Source organism: Antennarius striatus, chromosome 17, assembly GCF_040054535.1.
Source record: "Antennarius striatus isolate MH-2024 chromosome 17, ASM4005453v1, whole genome shotgun sequence".
NCBI lineage: Eukaryota > Metazoa > Chordata > Actinopteri > Lophiiformes > Antennariidae > Antennarius > Antennarius striatus.
Window position 1 is genome coordinate 21028761 of NC_090792.1, and position 13730 is coordinate 21042490.

The 13730-nt window shown below is 55.7% G+C and overlaps 2 protein-coding genes across 9 annotated transcripts in view; one reads left to right on the forward strand and one right to left on the reverse strand.

Moving 5' to 3' along the window:
- Positions 1 to 424: 424 nt before the first annotated feature.
- nsd2 (nuclear receptor binding SET domain protein 2) lies at positions 425 to 11059 on the reverse strand. 5 transcript variants are annotated; one of them, XM_068338649.1, is made up of 22 exons: positions 10577 to 11059; positions 8862 to 9476; positions 8526 to 8691; positions 8284 to 8450; positions 7716 to 8111; positions 7390 to 7576; positions 7040 to 7099; positions 6835 to 6968; positions 6443 to 6703; positions 6272 to 6361; positions 6074 to 6200; positions 5675 to 5872; positions 5427 to 5606; positions 3613 to 3769; positions 3331 to 3533; positions 3164 to 3267; positions 2827 to 3096; positions 2637 to 2753; positions 2283 to 2424; positions 2097 to 2203; positions 1828 to 2017; positions 425 to 1116 (listed from the first exon to the last, which is right to left on the reverse strand). In XM_068338649.1, exons 2-22 carry the CDS (start codon positions 9450 to 9452, stop codon positions 824 to 826), a joined length of 4140 nt encoding a protein of 1379 aa, XP_068194750.1. In that variant the 5' UTR covers positions 9453 to 9476; positions 10577 to 11059; the 3' UTR covers positions 425 to 823. The 5 variants fall into 5 exon arrangements, with proteins under 5 accessions (XP_068194750.1, XP_068194751.1, XP_068194747.1 ...); XM_068338650.1 differs by having other exon boundaries at positions 8284 to 8447; positions 10877 to 11050; XM_068338646.1 differs by having other exon boundaries at positions 10877 to 11048.
- Positions 11060 to 12362: 1303 nt separating this feature from the next.
- letm1 (leucine zipper-EF-hand containing transmembrane protein 1) overlaps positions 12363 to 13730 on the forward strand; it is a 12853-nt gene continuing 11485 nt past the window's right edge. The window contains exon 1 of one of the 4 annotated variants that reach the window (XM_068338654.1): positions 12363 to 12691. In XM_068338654.1, the coding sequence (XP_068194755.1) occupies positions 12613 to 12691 (79 nt within the window). In that variant the 5' untranslated portion in view covers positions 12363 to 12612. The remainder of the gene's footprint in view (positions 12692 to 13730) is intronic. The other 3 variants (XM_068338655.1, XM_068338652.1, XM_068338653.1) reach the window with 3 other exon arrangements.

Genomic DNA, 13730 nt, shown 5'->3' on the forward strand with positions numbered 1-13730 from the left:
GCTGCCTTCAAACCAAACCTGAAGCTAAAGTGACCTCTGACCTCAGCCTGTGGGCGGAGCCAGGGACACCAGTAATGACAGGTGAAATGTGACACCTCCAGTGTGGGAAACCCTTCCATCGCCCATGGGGTGTTCAGTACGGTGGCCTGTCGGGACATTCCACCTCACAGCAGGTCTGATTTAAGTGTTGGAGTTCTTTCTCCTTGAATCTGTCCTGACAGTAAAGGTGAAACAGATTCAGTCCCTCTGGAAAAATAAACTGATCAAAAGGTTTCAACAAACTTTTCCAACGGCCCTGAACGCACCACCTGAGGGGTTTGTCCCTCAGAGGCCCCCGTACCCCCCCGCCGTGCTTCAGGCGTCAGCCGGTGTGAAGCTATCAAACGTAGGTGTGAAAGCCCCCCCCCCCCCCCGTGTTGCTCCACGGTCCCGTCGGCCCCCAGCCCCCCAGTAGTGTTTTACTTTACGTTCCGGGCGCCGCGTCGCCCAAACAAAACCGCTAGACGAGCAAAAAAAAAATCTACTGTTACGTCACCTACGCTACAAAGAGAAGGTCAAAGGTCGTGACCCTGTGGCGTGGGGTCCATATGACTCTACGTATGCACACTGTACAGGAGAGGAGTCATCTCAGGCGCCTGACTGACCCCCCCCCCCCACGGCCTCAGTGTAGACAGAAATAAATGCTCCCAGCTGGGGGGGCGGCGCCACTCCCTGATGGAGGAGGGTTCCAGTGATCCGATTGGCTCTGACATGGCGGGGGTGTGTTCGTGGGCGTGGAGCAGGGGTCCACTGGTTTGGTCTTCTGGCTCTGAGGGGTCAAAGTTCACGCCAGACCAGCTGCTTTCCTCCTGGTGGTCTTATTCTGGGCCCCCGACTTCCTGGAGCCCCTGGGGCGGCTGGTGACGCCGGGGGCCACGTCGGGGGCGGGGCCCTGGTCCGAGCCGGCCGTGGCATCGGACTCGTCGTGCTCCTGACAGCACAGCTGTCCAGTGGGGGGCCAGGGCCGCAGCGCCCCCTCCTGGTGGGCCTGGCAGAAGGAGTTGGGGCAGAGCTGGCAGAAGGCATCAGAGTTCTTCCCACAGACGTCACAGTGGTGCCAGGGGCAGTCCCAGCGCCCTGGGGGGGGCAGAACACAGGTTAGAGCTCACAAAGATACCCCCGTGGGCGTGTCTCTGCTGCTCCCTGCAGGGACACGCCCACCCCCTCCACCTGAGTGGGTTTGGAGCTGAACGTGCTAACGGTGTGTGTGTGTGTGTGGCTAGGGGCATGCTAACGCAGTGTGTGTGAGTGTGTGTGGCTAGGGGCGTGCTAACGCAGTGTGTGTGAGTGTGTGTGGCTAGGGGCATGCTAACGCAGTGTGTGTGAGTGTGTGTGGCTAGGGGCATGCTAACGCAGTGTGTGTGTGTGTGGCTAGGGGCATGCTAACGCAGTGTGTGTGTGTGGCTAGGGGCATGCTAACGGTGTGTGTGTGTGTGGATAGGGGCGTGCTAACGCAGTGTGTGTGTGTCTGTGTGTGTGTGGCTAGGGGCATGCTAACGCAGTGTGTGTGAGTGTGTGTGGCTAGGGACATGCTAACGCAGTGTGTGTGTGTGGCTAGGGGCATGCTAACGCAGTGTGTGTGTGTGGCTAGGGGCATGCTAACGGTGTGTGTGTGTGTGGATAGGGGCGTGCTAACGCAGTGTGTGTGTGTCTGTGTGTGTGTCTGTGTGTGTGTGGCCTGGGGCATGCTAACGCAGTGTGTGTGTGTGTGGCTAGTGGCGTGCTAACGGTGTGTGTGTGTGTGTGGCTAGGGACGTGCTAACGCAGTGTGTGTGTGTCTCCCCTCACCAAAGGGCCTCTTGGTGAGGTCCAGGCAGGTCAGGTGGTAGGCCTTGGTGCAATTCTTCTTGCCACACAGCACCAGTTGCCCCCCGTCGCGGCAGCGGAAACACTCGTCCTCCGACTTCTTCCCGTCGCTCTTCCTCTTCCTGTACTTCCTCTTCAGCCGTTTCCCCTTGGGCTCAGCCGATTGGCCGTTCTGCGGGGGAGACCACAGGTTGGGACGGACGTGGGCGGAGCCCCGTGGTGTGGGTGTGGTCATGGGTGGGGACACTCACCTTGGGCCGGTCGCCCAGGAAGCCGCTGCAGTTGGGGGCGCCGCAGCGGCAGACGGTCTTCTCGTTGCCCAGACAGTCCAGGTTGTAGTTGAAGGTGAGCTCCGTCCCTGAGACAGCAGCAGCGTGAGGGGGGGGGGGGGGGGGGGGCTGACGGCTGAGCGCTAGCGGCTAAGGGGCGGGGCTCACCTAGCGGGATGTCGCACACGGCGAACAGCCCCACACGCGTGTCGCCGTTCACCGTCCACTTCTGTGTCTCACAGTTGGGCTGGCAGCTGTGGTTCATGAAACGCGAGTAGTTCCCCTTCGGCCCCGCGTCGATCACCCGGTCCTGGGGAGGGACAGGTTACCCGTCCGTCTGAACCCCCCCACCCCCTCCATGTGTTTGTGGGATTGCCTCCTGTGATGTCACGGACGCCTGAAACGCAACACCCCCAATGCAACCCGCTGCTGCTGTCGCTCCCGGGGGGAGGGGCGCTGCACAGCAAACGCATCACCCAGAGCCCCCGGAGCCGGGCCCCGCCCCCGGCCGGCCACACCCACCTTGTCGATGGTCAGCATGTAGAAGTGGGTGACGTTGTTCTCCTGGGCGACGCGGATCCTCGCCCGGCACTCCTCCTCGTCGATCACCTCCCCCACGTACTCGTTGACGAACTCGCCCTGGGGGGGGTAGATAGAGGTGGGTGAACCCGTGTGGGTGTGGGTGTGGACGGGGGCGGGCGCGGCGCCATACCTTCTTGATGTCCCTCAGTGCCACCAGCCCCCAGCCCTTGCCGGGCGTCCTGACGATCTGGGTGTCGGGGTAGCGGCGCTGGGTGAAGTCCTGGTTGCAGCAGCGCCCCCCGCTGGGACACACCTGGGGGTGGCACTCGTACTGCAGCATCCGGTTCAGACACTCCGACTCGAAGCCGCAGGGGCGCTCGTCCGTCGCCCGGCAGTTACACTTGGGGATCTCAGAGACGTCGGCGGCGTAGACCTGGACCCCCCCCACCGGCTTGTTGACCTGGGGGGCAGAAGAGAGGCTCAGAGGAGGTCGCTGACGGGAGGGGGTCCCACCGTGAGGTCCAGACCTTGATGAACTTGTAGGGGGGGGGCTTGCGGCTGTTCTGCTGGGCCTCCCTGGCCTCCCGCTTCATCTTCACCTCCTTGAAGCGCGCTTCAGCCTCCAGCAGCGCTAAAGACAGAACGGTCAGCACCTCCCTCTCCACCACCAATCACACGCCGCCCCGGCCCTCACCGTTCTTGAAGACCTTGCCGATGCCAGTCCTCTGGTGGCTGCTGCCCCGGTCCCCCTCCATGTAGGGGAACACCCGGCCCTGGTGGGTCCAGAAGTAGTCCCTGGAGCCGAAGAAGAAGACCGGGAACTCCCCGATTTCGTGCCGCAGGTGTTGGATGTTGGTGGGGATGTTCCTGGGGTGCTGGATCTCTGCGGGCCACCACCTGGGGGGGGGCGGGGGCGGCAGCGTCAGCTCTGGATCAGAACCACCCCCCACCCCCCCAGGCGGCGGCCCCCCCTGACCTGTAGGTGCCCAGCTTGACCCAGATGATGTCTCTGTACTTGGGCTTCTTCCCGGCGCGGCAGTCGTTGCAGAACCAGCTCCCATCAGGCATTGCGATGTTCAGGCAGTCGGGGTGGAACGCCGCCGGACAGGATTCACAGCACAGCAGCCGCCCCCCTGCAACACACAGGACGTTCAGGCTGAGGGGGGGCAACACACCCACCTGTCGCCGGGGGGCCCACAGCCCGAGTTCATGTCACTTCCAGAAAGCAGTGCATCCTGGGATGCGCTTCAATAAATGTGTGCATCCCAACATGACGTTTATGCATCCCATAATAATAACAGAATATATGGTAGAAGCGACGCAAGGATTGAGTTTAACCAATCAATATTTAATCTAATATAATAATGATAATATTTAATCAATATAAAAACTAAATAAACTGTTAATTTAATCTTTTGTATTAATAACATAACTTCAAGTAAAAAGAAAAGAGTAAAATTATATATTATTTTTATCAAAATGTTAAAGGCTGGTAGTCATTAAAAAAACTCTTTTAGAAATAAAGATGTAATACAGTTTGTTTTTTTTACTTTTGCTTTTCACTCAATAGTGCTTTCCTTTAATTCATACATTCTCCTGTGGACACTGAACCAAGAACCTTCACACACATTTAGTAATACCTGTAAAAATACCTGTAGTAATACATGTAGTAATATCTGTAGTAATACCTGTAGTAATATCTGTAGTAATACCTGTAGTAATACCTGTAGTAATACCTGTAGAAATACCTGTAATAATACCTGTAGTAATACCTGTAGAAATACCTGTAGTAATATCTGTAGTAATATCTGTAGAAATACCTGTAGTAATACCTGTAGAAATACCTGTAGTAATACCTGTAGTAATACCTGTAGAAATACCTGTAGTAATACCTGTAGTAATACCTGTAGTAATATCTGTAGTAATACCTGTAGAAATACCTGTAGAAATACCTGTCGTAATATCTGTAGTAATACCTGTAGAAATACCTGAAGTAATATCTGTAGTAATACCTGTAGAAATACCTGAAGTAATATCTGTAGTAATACCTGTAGAAATACCTGAAGTAATATCTGTAGTAATACCTGTAGTAATACCTGTAGTAATACCTGTAGTAATATCTGTAGTAATACCTGTGGTAATATCTGTAGTAATACCTGTAGTAATATCTGTAGTAATACCTGTAGTAATACCTGTAGTAATACCTGTAGTAATACCTGTAGTAATACCTGTAGTAATACCTGTAGTAATACCTGTAGTAATACCTGTAGTAATACCGTGCGCTGCACCACTGTCTTGGACAGATTGTGGATTTTTGTGGTTTACTCAATTCTTTTACACTGAGCCACAGTGGTTAGTCACACTAGCTCCTGGTGCAAGACCACTATCTGTCAGTAACACCTGTCGTAACACCTGTCGTAACACCTGTGTTTCTTCATTAACTTGTAATCGTTTTTCATTTCCTTTTTCTCCCACTTTTGCATCTTTTTCGGAGGCATGCTGACAATCAATCAGCCTTTATTAGTCTATCTCTCAATCCCACCAGCAGAATCACACAGGTGAGTCACACAGGTGAGTCACACAGGTGAGTCACACAGGTGAGTCACACAGGTGACTCAATCAAAACATTATGGAGATTTCCAGATTTGAAACTGAGGAGGAGAAGTGAATGTTATATTTTTGTTGGAAGTGAATCTAAAGACACACGCGTGTGACGATGGTGTGTCTGTCAGGACATGTGCATCAAAGACAGAAGAACACACGCGAAGCAGAACACTGCCCCCCCCTCACCTCTGGAGCAGACGAAGCACCAGCTGACGTTGACGTGGCTGTGGTGGCTGATGGCCCTCCGGGGGCTGAAGTGGTTGGTGCAGAGGATGGAGGTGTTGGTGAGCGTCTCGCTGCCGGCGGCGACGCACTGGTCCCCCATGTGGTACGCCACGGGGCAGCGCAGGCAGCGCATCAGGCGCCCTGGGGGCAGAGGGGGGGTCCTGAGGCCGTGTGGGCGTTAGCTTGGTGTTAACGTGGCGCTAGCTCACCTTTGGTGGACTTGTTCTTGCTGTTACCATAGTAACAGCCCAGGCAGGCGTGCAGGGGGCAGCGGAAGCCCTTGTTGTCGAACACGGTGAGGGGGCTGGGGCGGATGCACCCCTCGTGGTAGAACTTCCCACAGTGGGGGACGTGGCAACGGCGCACAGCCCCCCCCGACTGCTTGCATTTGAAACAGGAGTGGATACCTGACAACGACAAGCTGAGTCAGCATCACAGGAAGCAACCCCCAGACGCTCCAGACCCCACCAGGCAGAAAGACCTCTGCTGTGGGAGGGGTCACCTGACGCTAAACCTTAGCGGAACAATTTACAGTTGATGTGATGGGGGGTGTCCCATTTCCTTGATAAAAGAGCCACACCCACAGGGGTGGGCGTGGCCTGACTCACCTGAGCTACACTCCTGACACTGCAGCTTGTCGTCAGGCTTGAAGGACCCCCCCAGGCAGTGCAGGTGGAACATCCCGCAGCACACCCCCTCACAGGGCACCAGGTCCTCGCCGGTCTGCTCACACAGCTGGGGGGCACAGGCATGCGTGAACATGAAGCTCCACAGTTGACTCCGCCCCCCAGGCGACGCCCACCCACCTGACACACAAACTCTTTCCTGCGCTCCCCCTTCTTGGTGCCGTCCAGGCTGTCGCTGGGGGAGTCGGGCCGCCCCTCGCTGCCCGAGCCCTTGAGCAAACAGCAGGGGGGTTAGGAGCACAGAACACTCTGGACACGGCGCCAGCAGGTGGGGGGGGGGGTTTGTCTCACCTCGGGGTCGGGACACGGCGAGCAACGCCTCTCGTCCTGGGGGGTCACCTGCTTCCTCCGGCGTTGCTTTGGTTTCTGGGGGTCCGGGTCGTCTCTTGGGAGGAAACCATCAGGGGGGGGCGCCACTGGGGCGGCAGGCAGACGGAGGCGTGAACCACTGGGGGGGGGCGCCGCCGGACGCTGACGCCGCTTCCTGGGCTCCTTTACACCCGGGTCGCCCCTCCTCCTCTGCTTTGGGTTCAGTTCTCCTGAAGGCTGGACCTGCAGGGGTCAAAGGTCAGTGGACAGGAAGTGGAGGCGTTCCGCCGTGCCGTTGCTTTTTGGATGGCTGTCTACTAGTCGTTTGTTGGTTGTTCTTCTAGCCCCGCCCTCACCTCTCTGATGACCCTCACCTCTCTGGGGGGTTCCCTCACCTCTCTGGGGGGTCCCTGGCTGATCCTGCGTCTCTTCTTGGGCTGCTGACCGTCGACTGCAGTAACCCCCAGTGGCCTCTTGGAGGTGGTCTTGCGCTCCACCTTCACTGGAGCTACAGGTCAGAAAACAGGAAGTGAGGAGGCGGGTCTCAGGTCGGTTTGCTCTGCTGTCAGTCTGACTCACCTGTGGCCCCGCCCCCCGGCTCGTCACCATTCTTCTTCTGCCGTCGCCTCACTTTCTCCACTGCGGGTAACACAAACGTGAATGAACGCCTGTTGGTGTGTGAACGCCTCATGTGTGTTCATCTACACAAGAGTGATGTCATCAGCCCGTCACCGAGTGATGTCATCAGCCCGTCACCGAGTGATGTCATCAGCCCGTCACCGAGTGATGTCATCAGTTTATTTCCACCATAAACCAGGCGCTGCACTGTTTGATGAGCGTCACGCGGCCTCAGAGCAGAGGGCCCACAGCTCCAGTCAACACCAGACCAAACGCCCGCTGAGGGGCGGAGCCTTTCCGCTGACACCCACCTGGGGGTGAAGCTGAAACATCCTCTGCAGGAGGAAACAGCTTGGGCCTCCGTTTCTTCACAGGCTCAGAGGCTCCGCCCTCCACTGCAGCGTTCTTCCTCCTCCTCACAGCGTTCGGGGGAGACGGGGGCCGTTTGGGTCTCCTCCTCCTCTTCTGAGGCGGGGCTGATGAAGGACTGGTGGACACCTGAGACACCAGAGGGGGTGTGACGGCTGTGAGCTTTCATTCTCTGATAGATTGTGGTGCTGCTGCTCGGTGGAGACGCTTCTAGAACCCTTCAAAGGGCTGCATGCAAACACTGATGGACACGGGTTCAGGTCCTCACCGGGGGGGTCGGCTGTAGATGAGTCCCTTCTGTGTTGCTCAGGTGGTCGGCTGGCAGGAAGTCCCTCAGCTGGCCGTTTCCTCTCTCCTGCCAGTCCTGCTTCAGCTTCCTGGCTGCTGTGGGCGTCATCCTCTTGGCGCCGTCTCTCGTGTCGTTCTCAGACAGGGGGGGGAGATCCGGGCGAAGCCGCGACTCCGATCCACCCCCGTCCACCCCGCTGCCGTCCGACGGGTTCAGCTTCCCGGTGACGTGGGGGTTCAGACGGGGTCCCCCTTCGTCGTACAGGAAGCTGAAGCTGGCCACGCGCTCCCCCACACACAAGCCCAGGGCCTCCTTGGCCTGAGCCACGCCCGTGTTCCACTGGGCCTGGAGCTTCCGGGGCACCGAGGCGGGGGTCTGGAAGACAGCATGGTTACGATGGGAGGACACACGCTGCCCCCAGGGGGGGCGCTCTAGAGACACGCTGCTGATACAGAAATGCTAGCAAACAACCAGGATCATGTTCAGACTCAGTTTGTGCCCACAACACAACCCGGGGGGGGGGGGGGGTCACGCAGGAGAGATCTACCTTCTTGTGCAGGAGGCGGCAGGCGGGGGGCTTGTTGCCCCGGCTGAGCTGCTGGTACTGCCCCTCAGCGCTGAAGGACACCATGTTCTTCTCAAAGACGTAGCCCCTCTCTGGGTTCTCCCCAAAGTACTGCACGTGGTAGAGGAGCCCCCCCTTACCGCTGGCTACTGGAGACACAACGCAGGTGGACACGGGTTATAACAGGTTATAACGCTCCACAGTCACTCTGGACTGGATCTCACCCCTCTGTTTCCGCTTGAAGTGACAGTCGCACTCGGGGTCCGTGGTCACCATGCAGGGCCACCAGGGGTACCCCGACACCTTGGTCCAGACCAGGTCCCCCACAGCGAACGAGGCCAGCAGAGGAGACGCGTCAGCAGCTCCAGCCGGGTGTGGGATGGGGTCGGGCTGGGGGGGAGAGGAAACGTGAGTAGGGGGTGCAGCTTCCTGCTGAACGCTGCCTAAAAACCACCGACATTGTGCCCCCCAGTGCTGCGCTACCACGGGCTAGCATCCAGTCTGTGTGGACTACTGGTTTGGGACTCCCCACCAGTCGAGTAAAGGTCGGTAACACACACCTGGCTGGCTGCCCCGGGTCCGTTGGCAGCGTGTGTGTGGTCCAGTGGGTCTCCAGTGGGGGGGGGGGCGCTGCCACCGGCCTGAGCTTTAGCTTTGTGGGGCCTCCCTCTCCTCTTCCCGTCCTGCAGCTTCTCACATGCAGTCGGCGCGTCTCCGGGGGCCAAACTGGTGCCGTTGGCGCAGCACGGCTCCAGCAGGGGCTGCGTGATCACCTGGGGTACGGTCACCTGCAGCTCCAGTTCGGGGTGGGGGGTGTGGTTGTGCTGGTGCGTGCCGTGTGTGGCACACACTTCGGCGCCCTTCAGGACAGGCGGCTCCGGGGGGCACAGCGTGGGCAGCGCGTCCTGGTCGCCGTTCAGCACGCGGGACGTGAGGTCCTTCAGCCTCTGGTGGCCGGGGGCGTTCCCGTGGCCCCCCATCTTCTGCAGGACGCCGTCCTGGAGCGTGGCGGCCAGCTGGACGGCAGCGTTGTCCATCAGCAGCGTGGGGTCGCTGCCTTTCCGCAGGCTGAGAGACTCTGGGGGCTGCTTCATGCTGACGGGGTTGGCTGGTTCAGGCATTGCAGGCAGGGAGCTCCCTTTGCTGTCCATTCCATGTGAGCCCCCCCAGGATCACTGGACACACACACAAACACACACTGAATTGTGGCTGCTTTTAAACTAAAACGGCATTATTCATTATGGGACACCTGTGACACAATGGCCCCCCAGCTCCGGTGGAGCGCTAACGGAGCTCGGAGGGGGCAGAGAAACGACCCCCGTCCCGGGAAACGTTCTCCGCCGATTCGGTGTTGACGTGACGAAGTCGCGCGCCCATTGTCGGAAATGAGAAGTCCTGCCTGAGTCACGTGCTCACCGGGCCGCTGGTCACCGGTAACGGGAATGACGTCAAGCCACGGCCGTCCGTCACAGCCCCGCACCGGAGAGCAGCACCGGCGGGGGAGACGCTCTTACCGGCACGATGAAGCTGGTTCTCCCGGAGAGACGAGCTAGCGGCGAGCAGGAGGCTAGCAGGAGGCTAGCAGGCGGCCAGCAGGAGGCTAGCAGGCGGCCAGCAGGAGGCCAGCAGGAGGCTAGCAGGAGGCTAGCAGGAGGCTAGCAGGCGGCCAGCAGGAGGCTAGCAGGCGGCCAGCAGGAGGCTAGCAGGCGGCCAGCAGGAGGCTAGCAGGAGGCTAGCAGGCGGCCAGCAGGAGGCTAGCAGGAGGCTAGCAGGCGGCCAGCAGGAGGCTAGCAGGCGGCCAGCAGGAGGCTAGCAGGCGGCCAGCAGGAGGCTAGCAGGCGGCCAGCAGGAGGCTAGCAGGAGGCTAGCGGAACGCGCCGCCGCATCACTGGCGAGAAAAAGCGCGGAAATCGAAGCTGTCGTCCTGTCCGAACGATGCTAACGCTGCTCAGCTATGTGGTGTGACTGATCGTGGGGTAACAAGGCGGCTGGAGCTAACGGCTAACCGCCTGGCTGTGCTAAATGTGGCTGGCTCCAGCCTGAACGAGGGGAACCGACCCACCGCTCGCTCAGAGCGGAGTTAACCAGCGCACGAAACGGGCACCGACTACAACTTGAAACGGGAGCCACGATGTGGACATCTGGCGGGTCCGACCCGGGGTCTAGCGTGTCCCTGAAGGGCGCAGCTGCTCCTCAGTAACCCCCCCGGTCATCCATTAAGAGCGCATTCCAGCAAGTAGACAGAGCCAAACGCGATGACCGTCTGTTAGCTTACCTTCTAAACGCCATCAAGTCAACAAATAAAGTCAGACACGGCCGAGAGACTCCTCCCGGCTCGGGGAAACGAACAACGATTTCCCGGTGGTTCCACCCGGTGTGTGGCCGTCATGACAACCCGTTACTAAGCTGCTTATGCTAGCTGAGGCTAGCTAGCCGTCCATTGACTACAGCCCCATCGGCGCTAGCTCGTTAACCACCCTGCTAACCAGCAGGTTCTTCTCGCTAAAGCGGGTGGTCGAGCCGAAGCGGACCGAAACGGCCGCGGTACCGGAGGGGGGGGAGTAGTTATAGTTACCGGTGGCTTCTCTTCTCCGTAGTTAAATGGAAATAATGTCCTTATTCATCCCCAAAAACGAAGGGCTCCATTCAGTCCAATCCAAAGCTTGCGGGAAACTCAAACTCTCAGGCCGACCAGCGCGAAAAATACTCACTTCCGATTGGTCGGGAGCGCCGCGAGGCTCCAACCGGTGCGTTCAAAAAAAACCCGGCGGTCGGAAGAAGCCGAACCGGAGCCGCCGCCGGTTCTGACGTCTGAACCGACGGCGGCTCCGGTCAGCGTTCATGTTGATTTAGATATTTATCTGTTATTGAGAAAATACAACCTGCTGTCGGCTTCTGACGGTTTGTGTGTCCTTGTTACGCTTCATGACGTCACATGAGAATAGTCGAAATACGACTTTAGGTTACGCCATATTTATTACCGCGCGTTGAACGTGTTCTCTTTAATAATGAAAAAGGTTGGAGGTCGAGATTTGGCGGTGAGACCAGATTGATTTGAAGGGGATAAAAAGGAATCTCAGACGACCACTACGGTGCATGCAGCCATTACAGTACCGAAATAGAGCCGCTAGTTTTATCGCGTAGCATTTACGTTCTAAAGAGTAACACAATGGAGATAACACAATGGAGATAACACAATGGAGATAACACAATGGAGATAACTGACACAGGACCTGACACCAACTGCTGGATGGACGCTTTAACTCACTCGTGCTTTTATTGACTTGTTATGACCGAACATAAGCCCAGGTGCAGTAAAGCTGCAGTCTGCAGTACCAGACCCGGCCGCTGGAGGCGAACCACACTTCCGTCACAAGTTTAGTCTTCAAAATAAACGACCCATGTAATAATTATATGCTTTATATATATTTTGTTTGTGTATATGTATACTTTTGTGATAGGCTCACCTTTACCTTGCATATGATTTGTGTTTATGTAGTGAATTTGTGAGCCTGTTATGGGCGGGTGGTAATTTTTAACCTGATTTACATCTGTACTGTATGGTAATAACTTTTTTCATAACTTAGAAATGAATTGAAAAAACTTGAAAAAATAAAAGACCCACGGAATAGTTTTTTACTTGATAAAGCGGAAGAAAATGAATGAATGAATGAATGATCGGTAATGACACAAACATTTAATGTACACAACAGTTATATCACATGACTATTATTATGATGAAATGATGATTGTTACAGTTAGTACTGTAAACCTTGACAGAAAACCAGATTTATTGTTTAAGATAGTCTCAGAAATTGTTGAAGAGATTTCTTCAAGGCATTAACACTGATGTGTGTCACTGCCTCAGTTTAAATACTGTTCAAGTACCGAGTGAATCCATAGTGTTACTTCAACACGTTATATTAATAAAATTAATTTAAAATGATTAAAATTTCAGTGAGAACATGTGCTCTGAAACCTCTGCACAGCTGTAACAGCCGTCGTGAGCTATAGATATTTAGTCGGAAACAGATGCTTTTATTTTATGAACAAACCGGAAGACAGTCCCCATCGCATATCACGCAACACCAACTGACGTCATCGGGGATCCTGGCCCGGGTCGCTGTCATCCTCTCCAGGAAGGACATGCGTGGAGCTGCGCGGGACCATGTTCAGTCACCCCGGCGGAGCGAGTTAGAAGCAAACCGGGATATCCGATCGGTGTCCGGGTTTCTGGTGGCTAGCTAACCAGCTAGCTCACACGTACAGCATTAGATTATTAGGGCCGCGTTCGGACCGCTTCAGCCCCGCATGGCGTTAATCCTGCTCTCCCGGTCCCGGGCGCCGCTCGTCAAAACGTCCCGGTCGCTGAACCACGAGTTCCGGAAAGGTATGTTGTAACCGTAACGCTTCCGGTTGTGTAACGTAACGTGTTTATTAACATGAACTTCAGCGGACATCAGACTCATCGAGAAGAGTCTCCACAGGCAAGGGTCCTGCGTGGCCCCCACCCGCTATGGCCGGCCGGGAAGATGCCTGTTCATAAATGTGTATAGTACGGCAACAGGAACGCTTTATTTATATATATATATATATATATATATATATATATATATATATATATATATATATATATATATATATATATATACACACACACACACACACACACACACACACACAAAAACGTTATATATTTATATATCAACCGCAACGTTTCCTTCTCTAGATAAAAGCTGACATTTGACGCCATGCGGGTCAGTAGAGTTCTGTTCACATCCCGTGTGTTACTTACATTGAACCTTAGTAGGAACCATGTTATTACCGTTAGTAGGCCTGTTCCTCAGCAACAGAGAACCTACAGGGGTCTGGACACAGTCCATCCACACACTAACTGGTAATGTAATGTAGGGTCAGTAGGGTGATAATGTAGGGTCAGTAGGGTGATAATGTAGGGTCAGTAGGGTGATAATGTAGGGTCAGTAGGGTGATAATGTAGGGTCAGTAGGGTGTTAATATCACAGTCGTTACAGCGACGCTGAACATTTAAATACAGGAGGTGGACTACCTGTGGTTTGCCCGACAGGGGGCTGGGGGCCGTTTACATTCTTATCAGTTTCACTTGTCTTAGAGTGAATGACTGCATTGTGTGTGTGTGTGTGGGGGGGCAATAAGGACTGACTCCGCCTCAGTTTGGGGGGGGGGGTTGTCCAGTTTCTCTGATTGACAAGAGGGGGGGGGGGTCCAGACTGTCGGTGGTCCCTCTGCTCTCATAGATGAACTCAGCACTCAGACAGCAGCAGGTTCCACTTCCTGTTTGAACGAATGAAGAAGAAGAAGAAGAAGAAGAAGAAGTACACTTTATTAATCCCCACAGGGAAATGACACAGTCACTCAGGTATATTTTTACGTGTTCTTTGTGTCAGTTT

Coding starts and splice junctions, on each gene's coding strand:
- nsd2 (XM_068338649.1), bottom strand. CDS start 9,452: ATGGACAGCAAAGGGAGCTCCCTGCCTGCAATGCCTGAACCAGCCAAC. Junction 8,451..8,525: donor CTTCAAGCGGAAACAGAGGG/GTGAGATCCAGT, acceptor TTGTGTCTCCAG/TAGCCAGCGGTAAGGGGGGG. Junction 3,770..5,426: donor GTGCTTCGTCTGCTCCAGAG/GTGAGGGGGGGG, acceptor TGTGTGTTGCAG/GGGGGCGGCTGCTGTGCTGT.